The following is a 24,328-nucleotide window of genomic DNA, read 5'->3' as shown; positions in this document are numbered from 1 at the left end:
GGCTCGAGGGGCTGAATGGCCTCGCCCTTATTTCCGTCTGATGGGGGCGGCGCCGCTCGGGATTGGCTGCTTCGGCTGTCAGTCATGTGGCGGGCCCTCACCCCGGCTGAGATGTGTTTCCGAGTCAAAGGTGCCCGGATGCAGGGCCCTGCGGCCGAATGGCGGCTGATTAGCGGCTCGAGGTGGCGGGCGCTCCCGCAGCCCGAGCGCTGGCGCTTCAGCTCCATCACCCAGCTAGGCCGCATCTTCGACATCTGCCACCGGCAGCTCGAGTGAGTGATTACGGCGACAGGGGGCGGGGCTTGTGCTTGGGCGGAGTCGGCGCGGGGATTTGTGCCGGGTGAGGCGGGGCCGGGGCGTGGCCTGTGCTGGGCGGGGAGGGGCCGGGGAGGGGCCTGTGCCGGGCGGGGCGGGGCCTGTGCTGGGCGGGGAGGGGCCTGTACTGGGCGAGGCGGGGCCGCGGAGGGGCCTGTGCTGGGCGAGGCGGGGCCGGGGAGGGGCCTGTGCCGGGCGGGGGGGGGGGGCCGGGGAGGGGCCTGTGCTGGGCGAGGCGGGGCCGGGGCGGGGCCTGCGCCGGGCGGGGAGGGGCCGGGGAGGGGCCTGTGCCGGGCGGGGCGGGGCCTGTGCTGGGCGGGGAGGGGCCTGTACTGGGCGAGGCGGGGCCGCGGAGGGGCGGGTGCGGCCTGGTTGATGTTTCTGGAAGGTTCTGTGGCTGAAGCTGGTTTCTATGCATTGTGTGAGCAGTAAATGGTTAAACTGCTGTTACCATAGCAACACAGCTGGTCAGTTATATGTCAAGTTTGGGTTAAATATGGCATTGCATATTCAGCAGTGAAAGAGTTAATGTGTTTATTGTATTGACCAGCTCCAGGGATGAAGCCATTCTGGACCAGCTGGGTGCCCAGTGGCAGACACAGAAAGATCCCAGAGCTGAGCTGGACTTCAAGCAGCGGGGAAACGCACGGTTCAAAGCAAAGGACTACGTTCAGGCCATGGCCTTGTATTCAGAGGTACATTCGGACACTGCTGGCCTGCTCCCCATCCCTGACCTCTAACCTTATGGCCACCAGACAGGACAGTCCATCGCTACCTGACAGTGCTTTTCTGGAATATTCCTGTCACAACTCTCATCCCTGAGTCAGCAGGTTGTGAATTCAAGCCCAGCTCCAGGACAGGAGCCCAGTATCCCCGGCTGGCAGCTCCGTATCCCCGGCTGGCAGCACCGTAACCCCGGCTGACAGCTCCGTATCCCCGGCTGGCAGCTCCGTATCCCCGGCTGGCAGCTCCGTAACACCGGCTGGCAGCTCCGTATCCCCGGCTGGCAGCTCCGTATCCCCGGCTGGCAGCTCCGTATCCCCGGCTGACAGCTCCGTAACCCCGGCTGGCAGCTCCGTATCCCCGGCTGGCAGCTCCGTATCCCCGGCTGGCAGCTCCGTAACCCCGGCTGGCAGCTCCGTATCCCCGGCTGACAGCTCCGTAACCCCGGCTGGCAGCTCCGTATCCCCGGCTGGCAGCTCCGTAACACCGGCTGGCAGCTCCGTAACCCCGGCTGGCAGCTCCGTATCCCCGGCTGGCAGCTCCGTATCCCCGGCTGGCAGCTCCGTATCCCCGGCTGGCAGCTCCGTAACACCGGCTGGCAGCTCCGTAACCCCGGCTGGCAGCTCCGTATCCCCGGCTGGCAGCTCCGTATCCCCGGCTGGCAGCTCCGTAACCCCGGCTGGCAGCTCCGTATCCCCGGCTGACAGCTCCGTAACCCCGGCTGGCAGCTCCGTATCCCCGGCTGACAGCTCCGTAACCCCGGCTGGCAGCTCCGTAACCCCGGCTGGCAGCTCCGTATCCCCGGCTGGCAGCTCCGTATCCCCGGCTGGCAGCTCCGTAACACCGGCTGGCAGCTCCGTAACCCCGGCTGGCAGCTCCGTATCCCCGGCTGGCAGCTCCGTATCCCCGGCTGGCAGCTCCGTAACCCCGGCTGGCAGCTCCGTATCCCCGGCTGACAGCTCCGTAACCCCGGCTGGCAGCTCCGTATCCCCGGCTGGCAGCTCCGTAACCCCGGCTGGCAGCTCCGTATCCCCGGCTGGCAGCTCCGTAACCCCGGCTGACAGCTCCGTATCCCCGGCTGGCAGCTCCGTAGCCCCGGCTGACAGCTCCGTAACCCCGGCTGGCAGCTCCGTAGCCCCGGCTGACAGCTCCGTAACCCCGGCTGGCAGCTCCGTATCCCCGGCTGGCAGCTCCGTATCCCCGGCTGGCAGCTCCGTATCCCCGGCTGACAGCTCCGTATCCCCGGCTGACAGCTCCGTAACCCCGGCTGGCAGCTCCGTATCCCCGGCTGGCAGCTCCGTATCCCCGGCTGGCAGCTCCGTATCCCCGGCTGGCAGCTCCGTAACCCCGGCTGACAGCTCCGTATCCCCGGCTGGCAGCTCCGTAGCCCCGGCTGACAGCTCCGTAACCCCGGCTGGCAGCTCCGTATCCCCGGCTGGCAGCTCCGTATCCCCGGCTGACAGCTCCGTAACCCCGGCTGGCAGCTCCGTAACCCCGGCTGGCAGCTCCGTATCCCCCTCTGGCAGCTCCGTAACCCCGGCTGGCAGCTCCGTAACCCCGGCTGGCAGCTCCGTATCCCCGGCTGACAGCTCCGTAACCCCGGCTGGCAGCTCCGTATCCCCGGCTGGCAGCTCCGTAACCCCGGCTGGCAGCTCCGTATCCCCGGCTGGCAGCTCCGTATCCCCGGCTGGCAGCTCCGTAACCCCGGCTGGCAGCTCCGTATCCCCGGCTGACAGCTCCGTATCCCCGGCTGGCAGCTCCGTATCCCCGGATGGCAGCTCCGTAACCCCGGCTGACAGCTCCGTAACCCCGGCTGACAGCTCCGTATCCCCGGCTGACAGCTCCGTAACCCCGGCTGGCAGCTCCGAAACCCCGGCTGACAGCTCCGTAACCCCGGCTGGCAGCTCCGTAACCCCGGCTGACAGCTCCGTAACCCCGGCTGGCAGCTCCTTAACCCCGGCTGACAGCTCCGTAACCCCGGCTGACAGCTCCGTAACCCCGGCTGGCAGCTCCGTATCCCCGGCTGACAGCTCCGTATCCCCGGCTGGCAGCTCCGTATCCCCGGATGGCAGCTCCGTAACCCCGGCTGACAGCTCCGTATCCCCGGCTGACAGCTCCGTAACCCCGGCTTGCCGCCCGGTATCCCCAGCTGGCAGCTCCGTAACCCCGGCTGGCAGCTCCGAAACCCCGGCTGACAGCTCCGAAACCCCGGCTGACAGCTCCGTAACCCCGGCTGACAGCTCCGTATCCCCGGCTGGCCGCCCGGTATCCCCGGATGGCAGCTCCGTATCCCCGGATGGCAGCTCCTTATCCCCAGCTGGCAGCTCCGTATCCCCGGATGGCAGCTCCGTATCCCCGGCTGACAGCTCCTTATCCCCAGCTGGCAGCTCCGTATCCCCGGATGGCAGCTCCGTATCCCCGGCAGGCAGCTCTGTAACCCCGGCTGGCCGCCCGGTATCCCCGGCTGGCAGACTGGACTCTGCTGCACTGAGCCACAGTCGGAATTTAGTTTCACACAGCGTTTGTGTATTTGACCCATCACCCCTTTGCCTTTACTCTGAGAGTGCCTCCCTCAGTCCCCTCCCCCTCCTTGGCCAAATCACAAATTACAGTGCAGAAGGAGGCCATTCGGCCCATCGTGTCCATACTCGTTCTCTGAAAGAGCAATTCCCTCAGTTCCATTCCCCACCTTCTCCCCACAACTCTGCACATTCTTCCTTGTCATATAACTGTCTAATTCCCTTTTGAATGCTTCAATTGAACCTGCTTCTGCCACATTCTCAGGCAGCACATTCCAGACCTTAACCACTCGCTTTTGCTTCTCTTACCAAATACTTTAAATCTGTGCCCTCTCGTTCTCGATCCTTTCACAAGTGGGAACAGTTTCTCTATCTACTCTGTCCAGCCCCCTCATGCTTCTGAATACCTCTATCAAATCACCTCTCAGCCTTCTCTTCTCCAAGGAAAACAGCCCTAACTTCTGCAATCTGTCTTCATAACCCTTACATTTTTTCTTTTACAAATATTAATCTTTTTAGAAGTGATTATAGATTTTGAGTATTGCTGAAAATAGAGACATCAGGACAGTCTGTAAGAATACCAATGTAAGGGAAACAACAAATTTATACTCTATGAAAGAGAGTGCAGATTGGTTGGCAAGTGAATTCTGATTGGTAGAGGCGTTGCCGTGGAGAATGCATCAGTTTATGGTGGCTGACAGTTCAGTGCCAAGCTTTGTTCGAGATTTAAACCAGGCAGCTTGACTCTGATTGGTCAAGGCATTGTCCTGAGGAATGAACTGGCTCTGAAAAGTGCCCAGTCTACCTCATATTACCCTGGAAGGGTAATGTCTCCCAAAAATTTGAGCAACAGGTGAAGCTAGCTGTTTCATGCTGACAGATCATATCAAACAACATGTCCTTTCTCCTGTTTGCAACAGGCAAGGTACAGACCGTACCCAACTAGCCCGTGCTTGCAAAACTCTAAACACAGTGTCCAACATTAGATGTGATTCTGCAATTGGACAACATTTGCTAAATAATCCTCAGTGTGCTAAGAATTACACTGACAACCTAACTATCAGTAGGGCTCGCAGTGTGGCACATTTGCACAAACTGGAAGCTACATATATTAATACACAGGGCCCTGTTCTTTGCAGACAAAGCTTGGCAGTTAACATTGTGCCTGTTTCAGTTAAACAAAGTAAATTACAGCCATTCGCTGGTTCATTCCTCAGGACAATGCCTTGACCAATCAGAGTCAAGCTGCCTGGTTTCAATTTCGAACAAAGCTTGGCAGTTAACTGTCAGTCACTGTAAACTGATGCATTTCCCATGGCAAAGCCTCTACCAATCAGAGTTCACTTGCCAACCAATCAGCTCTCTTCTCATACAGTGTAAATTTGTTGTTTCCTTTACATTGGTATTCTTGTGAATTGTCCTGATGAGTGCAAGACGAAAAGCTTTGATAAAATGTCTCTATTTTCAGCAGTGCTCAAGTTCTGTACTATCAAACGGCTATGATTATAGATTCTGCTTCCCACACGTCCATTGTCCTAACACCCCTCTGTGTAAAAATATTCTCCATATCTCTTCCTTTGCTGATGAGTATGAATGTAGAAATGTTTGCTTACTGCTGTCACTCATCAATGGAGCTGGAGCTGTACAGTTAGGATCTCACCTCACCTGCCGCATTAGACAGGGGAGCTGGAAAACTGCGGCCTCTTTCTTTGTAAATCAGTTGATCAGCAACATACGAACACACGAATTAGGAGCAGGAGTAGGTCACTCGGCCCCTCAAGCCTGCTCTGCCATTCAACAAGATCATGGCTGATCTGATTGTAACCTCAACTCCACATTACCACCTACCCCCAATAACCTTTCACCCCCTTGTTAATCAAGAATCTATCTACCTCTGCCTTAAACATATTCAAAGACTCTGCTTCCACTGCCTTTTGAGGAAGAGAGTTTCAAAGACTCACCACCCTCAGAGAAAAAAATTTTCATCTCTGTCTTAAATGGGCGACCCCTTATTTTTAAACAGTGATCCTTAATTCTAGATTCTCCCACAAGGGGAAACAGCCTTTCCACATCCACCCTGTCAAGATCCCTCCGGATGCGTTGAGAACATTTGGACGGGCACTGGTGAGTTTGTGGCTCAGCTCTCATTGACCTGCTGTGCTGGCTTCCTGAGCATACAATAAAGTCTCATTCATCACTACAAGGAATTCCCCTCTGTCGCTTACTGAAGCAGTGGGGGAGGGGGTTGTGGTCAGTCGGATGGCCAGCTGCCCAGTGACTCAGGCTGGTATCCGGATCGGAGAAGGAGCCTTTATTGCTCAATGGGTGCCTCTCTCCTAATGGGTGCCTCTTGCTCGATGGGTTTCTCTTGCCCACCGGGTGTCTCTCGCTCGATGGGTGTCTCTTGCCCACCGGGTGTCTCTCGCTCGATGGGTGACTCTCGTCCGCCGGGTACTTCTCGCTCGATGCCCTCTGACAAAGTCTGTCTGTCTTTTCAGGGCCTCCACCACAGCTCTCCAGGTTCCCCTGAGGCAGCTCTGCTCTACGCCAACCGCTCGGCAGCACTCTACCACCTGCAGCGCTACCAGGCAAGTCACAACCACTGCCATCTTTCACACTACTGACCTCAGATTCACTCCCTCCGCCCTCCATCCCACCTCCACTCCTGTCCTCTCATTCTTTCCTGGGGGTTAGGTGCTGCAACGTTATTGATGAGAAGTGGGGGTGAGGGGGGAGTCGAGGTGGGAGGTGGGAAATGTGGGGGGGGGGGGTCGATGTGAGGGTGAGGGGAAAGGATGATGGGGGGCAATGTGTGAGGGGGGGGCGGTCGACGTGAGAGGGGGGTTGATGGGGGTTGGATGTGGGAAGTGGGGGTCGATGTGGGGGTGAGGGGGGTGTCGATGGGGGAGGTGGGGGTCGATGGGGGAGGTGGGGGGAGGTGGGGGTGATGGGGAGGGGGGGTCGATGGGGAGGGGGGTGTGGGGAGGGGGGGTGAGGGGGGGTCGATGGGGGAGGTGGGGGTCGATGGGGGAGGTGGGGGTCGATGGGGAGGTCGAAGGGGAGGTGGGGGTGAGGGGGGGTCAAAGGGGGAGTTGGAGGTAAGGGAGGGTCGATGGAGGGGGGGTCGTCGGGGGAGGGGGGTGTCGGGGGAGGGGGTGTGAGGGGGGGTCGATGGGGGAGGTGGGGGTGAGGGGGGGGTCGATGAGCAAGCGGGGGTTGATGGGGAGGTGGGGGTGTGGGGGGGTTGATGGGGTAGGGGGGGTCGATGGGGGTGAGGGGGTTCGATGGGGGAGTGGGATGAGGGGGGGTGAGGGGGTGTCGATGGGGGTTGATGGGGGAGGTGGGGGTGGGGGTGAGGAGGGGTCGATGGGGGAGGGGTGTGTGAGGGTGAGGGGGGGTCGATGGGGGAGGGGGGGTGTGGGGGGTCGATGGGGGAGGGGGGTGAGGGGGGGTCGATGGGAGAGGGGGGGGTGGGGGGAGGTCGATGGGAGAGGGGGGGTGGGGGGGCTCGATGGGGAGGAGGGATCGATGGGGGAGGGGGGTGGGGGGGGTCAATGGGAGAGGGGGGGTGAGGGGGGGTCGATGGGAGAGGGGGGGTGAGCTGGTGGCTGTGAGCTCTGTTCCTTGGAGTCACTAACACGAAGCTGTTTCCTTTCTCTTGTTGTCCAGGAATGTTTATCGGATATCAGAAGAGCTCAGGAACATGGTTATCCCCAGGAGCTGGAATATAAAGTCCTATCACGTCGCAGGGCCTGTTTATACCATCTAGGAGTGCCCGAGGGAGCCAGTGATGCCCGGAGCAGAGAGAGCTGCCATGACAGGGGGACACAGAGCCTTCAACACACAGAGGTGCCCAGTATCCAGGCCCACTCCAAAACCGGAGACCTCCCCTGTGCACGAAGAAAAGCTTCAGATCCCAGCGAGCTCAGAGGTCCATGTGCAGCATCTCCTTCCATCGCCTTGCATTCCGACGCTTCCCGGGGCCGCTATTTGGCAGCAATTGATGATCTGAGGCCCGGACAACTCCTGCTGCAGGAGGAGGCATTTGCAGTTGTGTTAATTCCAGAGGGGAGCAGAAGGGAGACACTTCCTAATGAGAAGCTGTACTGCCACCACTGCCTGGGCCTGGCTGGCCTCCCAGTGCCCTGCCTGAGCTGCAGCTTCAGTAGTTACTGCAGTGAGCTGTGCAGGGAGCAGGCCTGGGATCAGTATCACTGGCTGGACTGCTGTCTCGGGGGGCTCCTTCTGGCACTGGGCACTTTCACCCACCTTGCCCTTCGCACAGTCCTTGTCGCAGGCATGCAGGAGGTGGAGAGAGCAGAGAGATTGGAGAAGGGAGCTGACCGGGAGCAGAGTGAAGAATGGAGAAAGAGGGAGAACCCAAACCATACGGCTGGGGTGGGAAGTTGTTCAGAGGCTGGTGGTGGGATGCCCAGGGATGATCGGAGCCGCTATCAGACAGTGCACAGCCTTCTGACCCACACCGAACAGCAGCAGCCCGAGCACTGCTTCCTCTGTGGTTTCACCGCAGCTGCTGTGTGCCGGGAGATCAGGCGAAGGGGGTTAGAGTCACAGGTGGTGGGTGAGGAGCCGGAGCTGCAAGTAGATAGTGGTAAGGAGCAGAAGCTGAGGATGCTGGGAGTGGCAATGCTTCGCCACATGCTACAGCTGGGGTGTAACGCTCAGGCTATCACCGCATTCAGAGACACAGGTAAGTACCAGGGTGCAAGGTGGGCTTTGGTGCAGGAACTGGGATACCCCTGCCCCCCACACCATCCCCCCACAGTGGGACCGAGGATGGCTCTATGTGACTGTACACTGCCCACCCAGTGTGATACTCAGCTACACAGACCAGGAGAGCCCAGGCTCTGGCTCCACACTGTGCTAGGAATCACAGAATGGTTACAGCACAAGAGGCCATTCAGCCCGTTGAGTCCGTGCTGGCTCTCTGCAACAGCAACTCAGCTACTGCCACTCCCCCTCCTTTTCCCTGTGGCCCAGCAGATGTTTTTGCTTCAGATAATTATCCAGTTCCCTTTTGAAAGCCTCGATTGACTCTGCCTGCATTACACACTCAAGCAGTGAATTCCAGATCCTAACCACTTACTGCATAAAAAAGGTTTTTTCTCTCTTGTTGCCTTTGGCTCTTTTGCCAGTCACTTTAAACAGTGCAATCTGGTTCTCAACCCTTCCACCAATGAGAACAGTTTCTATTTGTCTACCCTGTCTGAGTTAGCTGGTATCAGAGCAGCGATTCAGGGTCTTTAATTAGCCTCAGTTCCCTGAAATAGAACCATACAAAAATTACAGCACTGAAGGAGGCCATTCAGCCCATCATGTTGGTGCCGGTGGAAAAAACTAGCCGCCCAATCTAATCCCACCTTCTAGCACCTGGTCCATAGCCTTGCAGCTTGCCGCACTTCAGGTGCATGTCCAGGTACCTTTTTCAAAGAATTGAGGGTTTCTGCCTCCACCACCGTTCCTGGCAGTGAATTCCAGACACCCACCACCCTCTGGGTGAAAAAGATTTTCCTCATGTCCCCTCTAATCCTTCTACCAATCACCTTAAATCTGTGTCCCCTGGTAATTGACCTCTCCGCCAGGGGAAACAGGTCCTTCCTGTCTACTCTATCTTGGCCCCTCATAATTTTGCACCCCTCTATTAAGTCACTCCTCAGCCTCCTCTGTTCCAAGGAAAACAACCCTAGCCAATCCAAAATTTCCGCATAGCTGCAACTTTCAAGCCCTGGTAACATTCTTATAAATCTCCTCTGTACTCTCTCCAGAGCAATTATGTCCTTTCTGTAATGTGAACAAGAACAAAGAACAGTACAGCACAGGAACAGGCCATTTGGCCCTCCAAGCCTGCGCCGATCTTGATGCCTGCCTAAACTAAAACCTTCTGCACTTCCAGGGACCGTATCCCTCTATTCCCATCCTATTCATGTATTTGTCAAGATGCCTCTTAAACTTCACTATCGTACCTGCTTCCACCACCTCCCCCGGCAGCAAGTTCCAGGCACTCACCACCCTCTGTGTAAAGAACTTGCCTCGCACATCCCCTCTAAACTTTGCCCCTCACAGCTTAAACCTGTGTCCCCTAGTAACTGACTCTTCCACCCTGGGAAAAAGCTTCTAACTATCCACTCTGTCCATGCCACTTATAACTTTGTAAACCTCTATCATGTCGCCCCTCCACCTCCGTCGTTCCAGTGAAAACAATCCGAGATTATCCAACCTCTCCTCATAGCTAATGCCCTCCAGACCAGGCAACATCCTGGTAAACCTCTTCTGTACCCTCTCCAAAGCCTCCACGTCCTTCTGGTAGTGTGACGACCAGAATTGCACGCAATATTCTAAGTGTGGCCTAACTAAGGTACAGCTGCAGCATGACTTGCCAATTTTTATACTCTATGCCCCGACCGATGGAGGCAAGCATGCCGTATGCTTTCTTGACTACCTTATCCACCTGCGTTGCCACTTTCAGTGACCTGTAGACCTGTACGCCCAGATCTCTCTGCCTGTCAATACTCCTAAGGGTTCTGCCATTTACTGTATACTTCCCACCTGCATTAGACCTTCCAAAATGCGTTACCTCACATTTGTCCGGATTAAACTCCATCTGCCATTTCTCCGCCCAAGTCTCCAACCGATCTATATCCTGCTGTATCCTCTGACAATCCTCATCACTATCCGCAACTCCACCAACCTTTGTGTTGTCCGCAAACTTACTAATCAGATCAGCTACATTTGCCTCCAAATCATTTATATATACTACAAAGAGCAACGGTCCCAGCAGGAACACCCTGCGGAACACCACGAGTCACAGCCCTCCATTCAGAAAAGCACCCTTCCACTGATACCCTCTGTCTTCTGTGACTGAGCCAGTTCTGTATCCATCTTGCCAGCTCACCTCTGATCCCGTGTGACTTCACCTTTTGTACCAGTCTGCCATGAGGGACCTTGTCAAAGGCTTTACTGAAGTCCATATAGACAACATCCACTGCCCTTCCTTCATCAATCATCTTCGTCACTTCCTCAAAAAACTCAGTCAAGTTCGTGAGGCACGACCTCCCCTTCACAAAACCATGCTGTGTCTCGCTAGTAAGTTCGTTTGTTTCCAAATGGGAGTAAATCCTGTCCCGAAGAATCCTCTCTAATAATTTCCCTACCACTGACGTAAAGCTCACCGGCCTATAATTTCCTGGATTATCCTTGCTACCCTTCTTAAACAAAGGAACAACATTGGCTATTCTCCAGGCCTCTGGGACCTCACCTGTAGCCAATGAGGATGCAAAGATTTTTTTCAAGGCCCCAGCAATTTCTTCCCTTGCCTCCCTCAGTATTCTAGGGTAGATCCCATCAGGCCCTGGGGACTTATCTACCTTAATGCTTTGCAAGACGCCCAAACCTCCTCCTTTTTGATAATGAGATGACTGAGACTATCTACACTCCCTTCCCTCGGCTCATCATCCACTAAGTCCTTCTCTTTGGTGAATACTGATGCAAAGTACTCATTTAGTACCTTGCCCATTTCCTCTGGCTCCACGTATAGAATCCCTCCTCTGTCCTTGAGTGGGCCAACCCTTTCCCTGGTTACCCTCTTGCTCTTTATATACGTATAAAAAGCCTTGGGATTTTCCTTAATCCTGTTTGCCAATGACTTTTCATGACCCCTTTTAGCCCTCCTGACTCCTTGCTTAAGTTCCTTCCTACTGTCTTTATATTCCTCAAGGGCTTCGTCTGTTCCCAGCCTTCCAGCCCTTACGAATGCTTCCTTTCTCTTTTTGACTATTTGACACTTTATTTGCCCTCCCCAGATGCATTACCTCACACTTAACTGGATTGAATTCCATTTGCCACTTTTCCGCCCACTCAACCAAGCCATTGATACCTTTCTGGAGTCTACAGCTATCCTTTTCACTAGCAAATACAAATTTTTGTATCGTCAGCAAATTTCCCAATCATGCCTCCCATGTTTAAGTCCAAATCATTTATAAATACCTTTTGTTTCCTGTCACTGAGCCAATTCTGGGTCCAACCTGCCGCATTCCCCTGTATCCCCTGGGCTTTCTTTTTTATGACCAGTCTGCCATGTGGGACCTCGTCAAATGCCTTACTAAAATCCATGTAGACCACATCCACTGCACTACCCTCATCAATCCTCCTTGTTACTTCCTCAAAAAACTCAATTAAGTTAGTAAGACATGACCTTCCCTTACCAAATCCATGCTGACTATCCCTGATTAATCCGTGCCTTTCTAAGTGGCAGTTTATCCTGTCCCTCAATAGATTCTAACAATTTACCCACCACCGAGGTCAGACTGACCGGTCTATAATTATTTGGCCTATCCCTCACGCCCTTATTAAACAATTGATTTTGCACTCTGAAATTTGCCTACATATTCTTCTATCTCCCTCTCACTATTTGGGGGTCTATAATACACTCCTAGTCGTGTGGCTGCCCCTTTTTTATTTCTGAGTTCCACCCATATGTCCTCATTTGGTGATAGGGAGGTACAAAGATCAACCCAACATCTCATGCTGGTGTCGGGTGGCCAATCCCATGTTCCAGATCCTGATCCCGTGTGTCCGGCACCTGATTCTGACTGTGGTGCCTCAGGTTCCACCTTGGGGGGGGTGAGGGTGAGGTCACTCTGGTTCCTGCTGCTGAGGATTCCCAGCTTCAGCCGCTTGTTCTCGTTGCAGGAGTCGGACATTCCCACGTTACAGAGATGGAGCAGGTCAGGATCGCGACTGCCTTCTACTCCAGTGTCAGTCTGCTCAACCATTCCTGTCAACCCAACACCAGCATCACATTCCACAACACAAGCATCACTGTGAGAGCTTCTCAGCAGATCCTGGCAGGACAGGAAGTGCTGCATTGCTACGGTATCTCCAATATTCGACTCTCTTTCTCCTTCTCTCCCTCTACCCCTCTCTCTGTCTGTGTCTCTGTCTCGCTTCCTCTCTCCGTCTCGCTTCCTCTCTCCGTCTCGCTTCCTCTCTCCGTCTCGCTTCCTCTCTCCGTCTCGCTTCCTCTCGTTTTACCTTCTTTCTCTCGATCTGTCTCAGTTCTCATTAATATTCAGTACTTTATTTTTCACTTGCTCACCCTTCAGTCTATCTCTTTCTCCTCTGTGTCCCTCCCCCTTTCTTTCCTCCCCTTCTTTCTATTTCTCTCTCTTCCCCCTCTATCTTCCTGCCTCCTCTGTATGTCTCTCTCTTCCCTTCTCTCTGTGTCTCTCTCTCTCACTCTCTCAATCCTATTGCTATTTCTCTATCTCTTTCAGTTCCTCTACCACTTTTCTCTTTGTCTCTTTCTTTCCCCTTCTGTCTTTTTGCTCGTCTCGCCCTCTCTCAGTTTCTCCCTCTCCCCCTGCTGCTCCTGCTACAGCTTGTTGGATTGAATCTTGTCTCTGTTTGTATCCAGGCCCACACTGGAGCCGGATGGCATTGAAGGAACGCCAGCAGACTCTGAGTTTGCAGTATTTCTTCCAGTGTCGGTGCACAGCGTGTGTTAATGAGGAGGAAGAGGGAGCTGGAATGGACTCCCTGCTCAGCCAGTTCCTGTGCTCTCGCTGTGGGATTACTTTACAGGTGACTAGAACACAAGTAGTTGGTGGGGGGCGGGGGGGTGGGAGTTGGTCTATATTGGGTTGGTTGCCTTATAGTTAATTATTTTCACTTTCTGCCCATTTCTCTTCACCACCCTGTCTCTCTAGCTGCCCTAGACAAGTACTTCCTGTAGGGAATTCAGTCATTGGAGATATCCAACACCAGGCTCATTCCTGTTCCTACCCAAAGTGTAAACACAAACACTTGTCAGCAATCGGGAGTGAGAACCCTGGCTGATTTTCCTCTCTCTAGCCTGGGAGCACTGAGTGGCTAATGGAGCTGAAACATTAACTCTGCTTCTCTCTCCAGATGCTGCCTGACCTGCTGAGTATTTCCAGCACTTTTTGTTTTTGTTCTGGGAGCACGGAGACCAGTTGTAGCAACTCTCTGGGTGGGATCAACCAGGGCAGCCTTGCGCACACAGCCAGAAACTTTAGCTTTTTACAGCTGTTGCATTTTATAACCTTTCAATCTACAGTCTGTCTCAACGGCTATTTATTTTGATCTGTTCTTGTTTTCTGCAGGACTCTGAGGAGGTTCACTGTACATGCTCAAATAGTTCCTGTAGTCACAGGGTTTCCAAGCAGTCCCTCTTTCAACAAGTGCAAGAAATGAGAAGCCAGCTCAATGTCACCAGCGCCCTGATCAATGGGCATCCGGGTATGGTAATCAATATCTGATCGATTGGCATCCGGGTACAGTGATCAATACCTCACCGGGCATCCGGGTACAGTGATCAATACCTCACCGGGCATCCGGATAGAGTGATCAATACTTCACCGGTCATCCGGGTACAGTGATCAATACCTCACCGGGCATCCGGGTACAGTGATCAATACCTCACCGGGCATCCGGGTACAGTGATCAATACCTCACCGGGCATCCGGGTACAGTGATCAATACCTCACCGGTCATCCGGGTACAGTGATCAATACCTCACCGGGCATCCGGGTACAGTGATCAATACCTCACCGGGCATCCGGATAGAGTGATCAATACCTCACCGGGCATCCGGATAGAGTGATCAATACCTCACCGGTCATCCGGATAGAGTGATCAATACCTCACCGGGCATCCGGGTACAGTGATCAATACCTCACCGGGCATCCGGGTACAGTGATCAATACCTCACGGGGCATCCGGGTACAGTGATCAATACCTCACCGGGCATCCGGATAGAGTGATCAATACCTCACCGGTCATCCGGATAGAGTGATCAATACCTCACCGGGCATCCGGGTACAGTGATCAATACCTCACCGGGCATCCGGGTACAGTGATCAATAACTCACCGGGCATCCGGATAGAGTGATCAATACCTCACCGGTCATCCGGATAGAGTGATCAATACCTCACCGGGCATCCGGGTACAGTGATCAATACCTCACCGGGTATCCGGGTACAGTGATCAATACCTCAACGGGCATCCGGGTACAGTGATCAATACCTCACCGGGCATCCGGTTCGAGTGATCAATACCTCAACGGACATCCGGGTACAGTGATCAATACCTCACCGGGCATCCGGATAGAGTGATCAATACCTCACCGGGCATCCGGGTACAGTGATCAATACCTCACCGGGCATCCAGATAGAGTGATCAATACCTCACCGGGCATCCGGGTACAGTGATCAATACCTCAACGGACATCCGGGTACAGTGATCAATACCTCACCGGGCATCCGGATAGAGTGATCAATACTTCACCGGTCATCCGGATAGAGTGATCAATACCTCACCGGGCATCTGGGTACAGTGATCAATACCTCACCGGGCATCCGGGTACAGTGATCAATACCTCACCGGGCATCCGGATAGAGTGATCAATACCTCACCGGTCATCCGGGTACAGTGATCAATACCTCACCGGGCATCCGGATAGAATGATCAATACCTCACCGGGCATCCGGATAGAGTGATCAATACCTCACCGGTCATCCGGATAGAGTGATCAATACCTCACCGGGCATCCGGGTACAGTGATCAATACCTCACCGGGTATCCGGGTACAGTGATCAATACCTCAACGGGCATCCGGGTACAGTGATCAATACCTCACCGGGCATCCGGTTCGAGTGATCAATACCTCAACGGACATCCGGGTACAGTGATCAATACCTCACCGGGCATCCGGATAGAGTGATCAATACCTCACCGGGCATCCGGGTACAGTGATCAATACCTCACCGGGCATCCAGATAGAGTGATCAATACCTCACCGGGCATCCGGGTACAGTGATCAATACCTCAACGGACATCCGGGTACAGTGATCAATACCTCACCGGGCATCCGGATAGAGTGATCAATACTTCACCGGTCATCCGGGTACAGTGATCAATACCTCACCGGTCATCCGGTTAGAGTGATCAATACCTCACCGGGCATCCGGGTACAGTGATCAATACCTCAACGGACATCCGGGTACAGTGATCAATACCTCACCGGGCATCCGGGTACAGTGATCAATACCTCACCGGGCATCCGGGTACAGTGATCAATACCTCACCGGGCATCCGGATAGAGTGATCAATACCTCACCGGGCATCCGGATAGAGTGATCAATACCTCACCGGTCATCCGGGTACAGTGATCAATACCTCACCGGGCATCCGGATAGAATGATCAATACCTCACCGGGCATCCGGATAGAGTGATCAATACTTCACCGGTCATCCGGGGACAGTGATCAATACCTCACCGGGCATCCGGATAGAGTGATCAATACTTCACCGGTCATCCGGGTACAGTGATCAATACCTCACCGGGCATCCGGATAGAGTGATCAATACCTCACCGGGCATCCGGATAGAGTGATCAATACCTCACCGGGCATCCGGGTACAGTGATCAATACCTCACCGGGCATCCGGATAGAGTGATCAATACTTCACCGGTCATCCGGGTACAGTGATCAATACTTCACCGGTCATCCGGGTACAGTGATCAATACCTCAACGGACATCCGGATAGAGTGATCAATACCTCACCGGGCATCCGGATAGAGTGATCAATACCTCACCGGGCATCCGGATAGAGTGATCAATACCTCACCGGGCATCCGGGTACAGTGATCAATACTTCACCGGGCATCCGGTTAGAGTGATCAATACCTCACCGGGCATCCGGGTACAGTGATCAATACCTCACCGGGCATCCGGATAGAGTGATCAATACCTCACCGGGCATCCGGATAGAGTGATCAATACTTCACCGGTCATCCGGGTACAGTGATCAATACTTCACCGGTCATCCGGGTACAGTGATCAATACCTCAACGGACATCCGGATAGAGTGATCAATACCTCACCGGGCATCCGGATAGAGTGATCAATACTTCACCGGTCATCCGGATAGAGTGATCAATACCTCACCGGGCATCCGGGTACAGTGATCAATACCTCAACGGACATCCGGATAGAGTGATCAATACCTCACCGGGCATCCGGGTACAGTGATCAATACTTCACCGGGCATCCGGATAGAGTGATCAATACCTCAACGGACATCCGGATAGAGTGATCAATACCTCACCGGGCATCCGGGTACAGTGATCAATACTTCACCGGGCATCCGGTTAGAGTGATCAATACCTCACCGGTCATCCGGGTACAGTGATCAATACCTCACCGGGCATCCGGGTACAGTGATCAATACCTCACCGGGCATCCGGATAGAGTGATCAATACCTCACCGGGCATCCGGATAGAGTGATCAATACCTCACCGGTCATCCGGATAGAGTGATCAATACCTCACCGGGCATCCGGGTACAGTGATCAATACCTCACCGGGCATCCGGGTACAGTGATCAATACCTCACGGGGCATCCGGGTACAGTGATCAATACCTCACCGGGCATCCGGATAGAGTGATCAATACCTCACCGGTCATCCGGATAGAGTGATCAATACCTCACCGGGCATCCGGGTACAGTGATCAATACCTCACCGGGCATCCGGGTACAGTGATCAATAACTCACCGGGCATCCGGATAGAGTGATCAATACCTCACCGGTCATCCGGATAGAGTGATCAATACCTCACCGGGCATCCGGGTACAGTGATCAATACCTCACCGGGTATCCGGGTACAGTGATCAATACCTCAACGGGCATCCGGGTACAGTGATCAATACCTCACCGGGCATCCGGTTCGAGTGATCAATACCTCAACGGACATCCGGGTACAGTGATCAATACCTCACCGGGCATCCGGATAGAGTGATCAATACCTCACCGGGCATCCGGGTACAGTGATCAATACCTCACCGGGCATCCAGATAGAGTGATCAATACCTCACCGGGCATCCGGATAGAGTGATCAATACCTCACCGGGCATCCGGGTACAGTGATCAATACCTCACCGGGCATCCGGGTACAGTGATCAATACCTCAACGGACATCCGGGTACAGTGATCAATACCTCACCGGGCATCCGGGTACAGTGATCAATACCTCACCGGGCATCCGGGTACAGTGATCAATACCTCACCGGGCATCCGGATAGAGTGATCAATACCTCACCGGGCATCCGGATAGAGTGATCAATACCTCACCGGGCATCCGGGTACAGTGATCAATACCTCACCGGGCATCCGGGTACAGTGATCAATACCTCACCGGGCATCCGGATAGAGTGATCAATACCTCACCGGTCATCCGGGTACAGTGATCAATACCTCACCGGGCATCCGGATAGAATGATCAATACCTCACCGGGCATCCGGATAGAGTGATCAATACTTCACCGGTCATCCGGGGACAGTGATCAATACCTCACCGGGCATCCGGATAGAGTGATCAATACTTCACCGGTCATCCGGGTACAGTGATCAATACCTCACCGGGCATCCGGTTAGAGTGATCAATACCTCACCGGGCATCCGGATAGAGTGATCAATACCTCACCGGGCATCCGGATAGAGTGATCAATACCTCACCGGGCATCCGGATAGAGTGATCAATACCTCACCGGGCATCCGGGTACAGTGATCAATACCTCACCGGGCATCCGGATAGAGTGATCAATACTTCACCGGTCATCCGGGTACAGTGATCAATACTTCACCGGTCATCCGGATAGAGTGATCAATACCTCACCGGGCATCCGGTACAGTGATCAATACCTCAACAGACATCTGGGTACAGTGATCAATACCTCACCGGGCATCCGGATAGAGTGATCAATACCTCACCGGGCATCCGGGTACAGTGATCAATACTTCACCGGGCATCCGGTTAGAGTGATCAATACCTCACCGGGCATCCGGGTACAGTGATCAATACCTCACCGGGCATCCAGGTACAGTGATCAATACCTCACCGGGCATCCGGATAGAGTGATCAATACCTCACCGGGCATCCGGGTACAGTGATCAATACCTCACCGGTCATCCGGGTACAGTGATCAATACCTCACCGGTCATCCGGGTACAGTGATCAATACCTCACCGGGCATCCGGGTACAGTGATCAATACCTCACCGGGCATCCGGTTAGAGTGATCAATACCTCACCGGGCATCCAGATAGAGTGATCAATACCTCACCGGGCATCCGGGTACAGTGATCAATACCTCACCGGACATCCGGGTACAGTGATCAATACCTCACTGTGCATCCGGATAGAGTGATCAACACCTCGCCAATCATCCGGATAGAGTGATCAATACCTCACCGGGCATCCGGTTAGAGTGATCAATACCTCACCGGGCATCCAGATAGAGTGATCAATACCTCACCGGGCATCCGGGTACAGTGATCAATACCTCACCGGACATCCGGGTACAGTGATCAATACCTCACTGTGCATCCGGATAGAGTGATCAACACCTCGCCAATCATCCGGATAGAGTGATCAATACCTCACCGGGCATCCGTGTAGAGTGCTCAATACCTGTTTGATAGGCATGTGGTGCTACAGAGGGTTAAACCAATCAGCATAGTGACTGTTATCCGGATGCAATGTTTAATGTGGATTCTCCAATCCGGATGAGATGTTTAATGTGGATTCTGTGATCCGGATGGGATGGTTTAATGTGGATTCTCTTATCCGAATGGGATGGTTTAATGTGGATTCTGTGATCCGGATGGGATGGTTTAATGTGGATTCTCCGATCCGGATGGGATGGTTTAGTGTGGATTCTCTGATCCGGATGGGATGGTTTAGTGTGGATTTTCCGATCCGGATGGGATAGTTTAATGTGGATTCTCCGATCCGGATGGGATGGTAATGTGGATTCTCTGATCCGGATGGGATGGTTTAGTGTGGATTCTACGATCTGGATGGGATGGTTTAGTGTGGATTCTCTGATCCGGATGGGATGGTTTAATGTGGATTCTCTGATCCGGATGGGATGGTTTAATGTGGATTCTCTGATCCGGATGGGATGGTTTAATGTGGATCTCATCCTCTTTTCAGATGAGGCCCTTCGACTGCTCTCCAAGTGTCAGCGTGTGGCTCGGACCCTTCTCTCCAACCACCACCCACTGCAAGGAGAGATAGAGGACCGTCTGGCACAGGTTTACGCATCGCAAGGTAATGACACTCCCACTGATTGTCGGCTGAGTCGCCAAACCCAGCAGAGGTGGATGGGGCGTGGGGTGGGTCTGGATGAGGGAGTGTGAGGTGGGTCTGGATGAGGGAGTGTGAGGGTCCGAGTGAGGGTGAGTGTCTGTGTGAGGCTCTGGATGAGGGAGTGTGAGGGTCGTGGATGAGGGAGGGTGAGGGTCGTGGGTGAGAGAGTGTGAGGGTCGTGGGTGAGGGAGTGTGAGGGTCAGGGTGAGGGAGTGTGAGGGTCAGGGTGAGGGAGTGTGAGGGTCTGGGTGAGGGAGGGTGAGGGTCTCGATGAGTGGGGGGTGTCGGGTGTGGTAGGAGTCAGGGAGGGGTGGGCGTCGGCTGGCTGGGGGCTGAGGGGGGTGGGTGCGGGTGTCTGGTGGCTGAGGGGGGTGGGCGCAGGTGTCTGGTGGCTGAGGGGGGCGGGTGCGGGTGGCTGGGGGGCTGAAGGGGGCGGGTGCGGGTGGCTGGGGGGCTGAGGGGGGTGGGCGCGGGTGTCTGGTGGCTGAGGGGGGTGGGCGCGGGTGGCTGGGGGCTGAGGGGGGTGGGCGCGGGTGTCTGGTGGCTGAGGGGGGCGGGTGCGGGTGGCTGAGGGGGGCGGGTGCGGGTGGCTGAGGGCTGAGGGGGGTGGGCGCGGGTGTCTGGGGGCTGAGGTGGGTGGGTGCGGGTGGCTGAGGGGGGTGGGCGCGGGTGGCTGGGGGCTGAGGGGGGTGGGTGCGGGTGGCTGGGGGCTGAGGGGGGTGGGTGCGGGTGGCTGGGGGCTGAGGGGGGTGGGTGCGGGTGGCTGGGGGCTGAGGGGGGTGGGTGCGGGTGGCTGGGGGCTGAGGGGGGTGGGTGCGGGTGGCTGGGGGCTGAGGGGGGTGGGTCCCGCTGTTCGGGCCAAATGGTCTTTCCTTTGCTGATTTTTGCTGCATTCCTGTTCTTGCAGGTAATTGGATGGCTGCTGCCAGGCACCTGAAGAGGAGTGGGGGTCTCGTGCAGCTTCAGTTTGGCCCCGAGAGTGTGGAAATGGGCAACCAGCTCTTCAAACTGGCACAGATTCTCTTCAATGGGTAATGCAAACATCACGGTACCGGGTAATGGTGAGGTAGGCAGGTGAGACACACTGTGGGGTAAAGGGGGGGAACAGACATAGAAACATAGAAAATAGGAGCAGGAGTGGACCATTCGGCCCTTCGAGCCTGCTCCGCCATTCACTATGATCATGGCTGATCATCCAACTCAGTAACCTGTTCCCGCTTTCGCCCCATACCCTTTGATCCCTTTAAACCCAAGAGCTATATCTAACTCCTTCTTGAAAACGTACAATGTTTTGGCCTCAACTGCTTTCTGTGTTAGTGAATTCCACAGGCTCACCACTCTCTGGGTGAAGAAATTGCTCCTCATCACAGTCCTGAAAGGTTTACCCCATATCCTTAGTCTATGACCCCTGGTTCCGGACTCCCCCACCATCGGGAACATCCTTCCTACATCTAACAGGCTGCGGGGAAATGGGGGGACAGATTGCGGGGTAACGCCGGGGACAGACTGCGGGGTAACGGGAGGGGACAGACTGCGGGGTAACGGGAGGGGACAGACTGCGGGGTAACGGGAGGGGACAGACTGCGGGGTAACGGGAGGGGACAGACTGCGGAGTAATGCGGGGGACAGACTGCGGAGTGAAGGCCTATTCAGGTCAGGAAAAAGAATCCGGCCCGAACCACAGCGGACCCGAGCCTGACCCGACCCCCATTCGACCCGACCCGAGCCCGTCCCCAATTCGACCCGTCCCCGTCCCCAATTCGACCCGTCCCCGACCCCCATTCGACCCGAGCCCGACCCCCATTCGACCCGACCCGAGCCCGACCCCCATTCGACCCGACCCGAGCCCGACCCCCATTCGACCCGACCCGAGCCCGTCCCCCATTCGTCCCGACCCGAGCCCGTCCCCCATTCGACCCGAGCTCGACTCGACCCGACCACCCCTTTACTTACCTTCCAACTGGGAACCTCCAGGAAGCTGCAGCACATGCATGATGACGCCACAATGACGTCACTCACTCACTGCGCAGACTCAGTTTCGTCCCGGACTCCCAGCTCAGGGAAGTTTTTTTAATTTCAGTACTTACTGGCAGAGCACTTACCTTGTGTCCCCGGCCTGACCCGAGCCCGAAATCCGGACCCCGAAGAGGGGCCCGGCCCGACCCCAACCCGACACATGTCATCAGGTCCCGTCGGGTTTGGGTTGGGTAGCAGGCTTTTACTGTGGGGTACTGGGGGGGACAGTCTGCGGAGTACTTGGGGGGGGAAAGACTGTGCGGTAACGGAGGGGACAGACTGCGGGATAGCGGGGGGGGGCTGATTGCGGGGTAATAGCAGGGAAAGACTGCGGGGTGACGGGGGGCACAGACTGCGGGGTAACTGGCGAAGGTGGCACAGACTGCGGGGTGACAGACTGTCGGATAACGGGGGAAGGTGGCACAGACTGCGGGGTGACAGACTGTCGGATAACGGGGGAAGGTGGCACAGACTGCGGGGTGACAGACTGTCGGATAACGGGGGAAGGTGGCACAGACTGCGGGGTAATGGGAGACAGTTTGTGCTCCCATCCCCACCCTCCGCCATAGTTTCCAGTGTACGTAGCCTGACTGTATCTTCCTCTCATTGCCAGACGTGCCATAGATGAAGCATTGAGTGTGATTGAACAGGCAGAGCGTCTTCTCTCTATGCACTGTGGGGCTGAACATGAGATGGTGGTAGAGCTGAGCGAAATGAAGTCCTGCCTGCAGAATCTGCCCAACTAGTTTGTTGTATCCCGCTGCCGGTCACCGTTTTGCTGAGAATGACTGGATCCTCAATCAATCTGTGACAGCGAAATTCTCTGGATCACAGCACTGGACACCTCAGAAAACCCAAGGAGAGTTCACTGGACACTATTCACCTGCCTCCAGCAACCTTGTCATCTACATTCGACAAAGATGGAAACTAACCTTGCAGAGCTGGCTCCTCACAGGAAAGGCTCCTCACAGTAAGGTAAAAGCAAAATACTGCGGATGCTGGAAATCTGAAATAAAAACAAGAAATGCTGGAACCACTCAGCAGGTCTGGCAGCATCTGTGAAAAGAGAAGCAGAGTTAACGTTTCGGGTCAGTGACCCTTCTTCGGAACTGACAAATATTAAAAATGTCACAGGTTATAAGCAAGTGAGGTGGGGGTGGGTACAGATAGGTATTAATGGACTGAATATTGAACAGCAGCAAGTGCAAACATGAAAAAAAACAGTGGGTAAGCAAACTGAACAAACTAAGATAAAAATGAAATAAATGCAAAAAAAGGTTGTAAAAAATGTAAAAAAGAAAAAACAACTAAAAATGAAAGTAAAATGGGGCTGTCATGCTCTGAAATTATTGAACTCAATGTTCAGTCCGGCAGGCTGTAGTGTGCCTAATCGGTAGATGAGATGCTGTTCCTCAAGCTTGCGTTGATGTTCACTGGAACACTGCAGCAATCCCAGGACAGAGATGTGAGCATGAGAGCAGGGGGGAGTGTTGAAATGGCAAGCAACCAGAAGCTCAGGGTCCTGCTTGCGGACCGAGCGGAGGTGTTCCGCAAAACGGTCACCCAGTCTGCGCTTGGTCTCCCCAATGTAGAGGAGACTACATTTTAAGCAGCGAATACAGTATACTACATTGAAAGAAGTACAAGTAAATCGCTGCTTCACCTGAAAGGAATGTTTGGGGCCTGGGATAGTGAGGAGAGGAGGTAAATGGGCAGGTATTACACCTCCTGCGATTGCAGGGGAAGGTGCCATGGGATGGGGACGAGGTGGTGGGGATAATGGAGGAGTGGACCAGGGTGTCGCAGAGGGAACGATCCCTTCGGAATGCTGACAGGGGAAGGGAGGGGAAGATGCGTTTGGGAGTGACATCACGCTGGAGGTGGCGGAAATGGCGGAGGATGATCCTTTGGATATGGAGGCTGATGGGGTGGAAAGTGAAGACAAGGGGAACCCTGTCACGGTTCTGGGAGGAACGGGAAGGGTTGAGGGCAGAGGTACGGGAAATGGGCCGGACACGGTTGAGGGCCCTGTCAACCACAGTGGGGGGGAATGCTCGGTTGAGGAAAAAGGAGGTCACACCAGAAGCACCGTCATGGAAGGTAGCATCATCAGAGCAGATGCGTCGAAGACGGAGAAACTGGGGGAATGGAATGGAGTCCTTACAGGAGGTAGGGTGTGAAGAAGTGTAGTCGAGGTGGCTGTGGGAGTCGGTGGGCTTATAATGAATATTAGTAGACAACCTATCCCCAGAGATGGAGATAGAGAAGTCGAGGAAGGGAAGGGAAGTGTCAGAGATGGACCATGTAAAGGTGACAGAAGGGTGGAAATTGGAAGCAAAGTTGATAACGTTTTCCAGTTTGGGGCCGGAGCAGGAAACGGCACCAATACAGTCATCAATGTACTGGAAAAAGAGTTGGGGGAGGGGGCCTGAGTAGGACTGGAACAAAGAATGCTCGACATATCCCACAAAAAGACAGGCAAAACTAAGGGCTCCTCACAGCAATGGCTCCTCACGGGAAGGGCTCCTCACGGGAAGGGCTCCTCACGGGAAAGGCTCCTCA

The 24,328-nt window shown here is 54.8% G+C and overlaps 1 protein-coding gene across 3 annotated transcripts; it reads left to right on the top strand.

Moving 5' to 3' along the window:
* On the top strand, positions 1 to 23,012 carry smyd4 (SET and MYND domain containing 4). 3 transcript variants are annotated; one of them, XM_068010829.1, is made up of 10 exons: positions 1 to 272; positions 866 to 1,010; positions 6,056 to 6,145; positions 7,227 to 8,268; positions 12,267 to 12,449; positions 12,991 to 13,157; positions 13,700 to 13,835; positions 19,595 to 19,711; positions 20,658 to 20,781; positions 22,380 to 23,012. In XM_068010829.1, exons 1-10 carry the CDS (start codon positions 16 to 18, stop codon positions 22,510 to 22,512), a joined length of 2,394 nt encoding a protein of 797 aa, XP_067866930.1. In that variant the 5' UTR covers positions 1 to 15; the 3' UTR covers positions 22,513 to 23,012. The 3 variants fall into 3 exon arrangements, with proteins under 3 accessions (XP_067866930.1, XP_067866932.1, XP_067866931.1); XM_068010831.1 differs by having other exon boundaries at positions 20,658 to 20,816; positions 22,380 to 22,466; XM_068010830.1 differs by having other exon boundaries at positions 20,658 to 20,824; positions 22,380 to 22,466.
* Positions 23,013 to 24,328: the final 1,316 nt, after the last annotated feature.

This window comes from Heterodontus francisci, chromosome 30 (genome assembly GCF_036365525.1).
Source record: "Heterodontus francisci isolate sHetFra1 chromosome 30, sHetFra1.hap1, whole genome shotgun sequence".
Lineage (NCBI taxonomy): Eukaryota > Metazoa > Chordata > Chondrichthyes > Heterodontiformes > Heterodontidae > Heterodontus > Heterodontus francisci.
This window is presented reverse-complemented; position numbering and strand designations above follow the sequence as displayed.

Excerpts from the sequence above, each read along its gene's own strand:
- smyd4 (XM_068010829.1), top strand. The coding sequence starts at position 16 with ATGGCCTCGCCCTTATTTCCGTCTGATGGGGGCGGCGCCGCTCGGGAT. Across the intron at positions 8,269-12,266 it reads CACCGCATTCAGAGACACAG|GAGTCGGACATTCCCACGTT; the intron begins GTAAGTACCAGG and ends TTCTCGTTGCAG. Across the intron at positions 19,712-20,657 it reads ACAGGTTTACGCATCGCAAG|GTAATTGGATGGCTGCTGCC; the intron begins GTAATGACACTC and ends CTGTTCTTGCAG.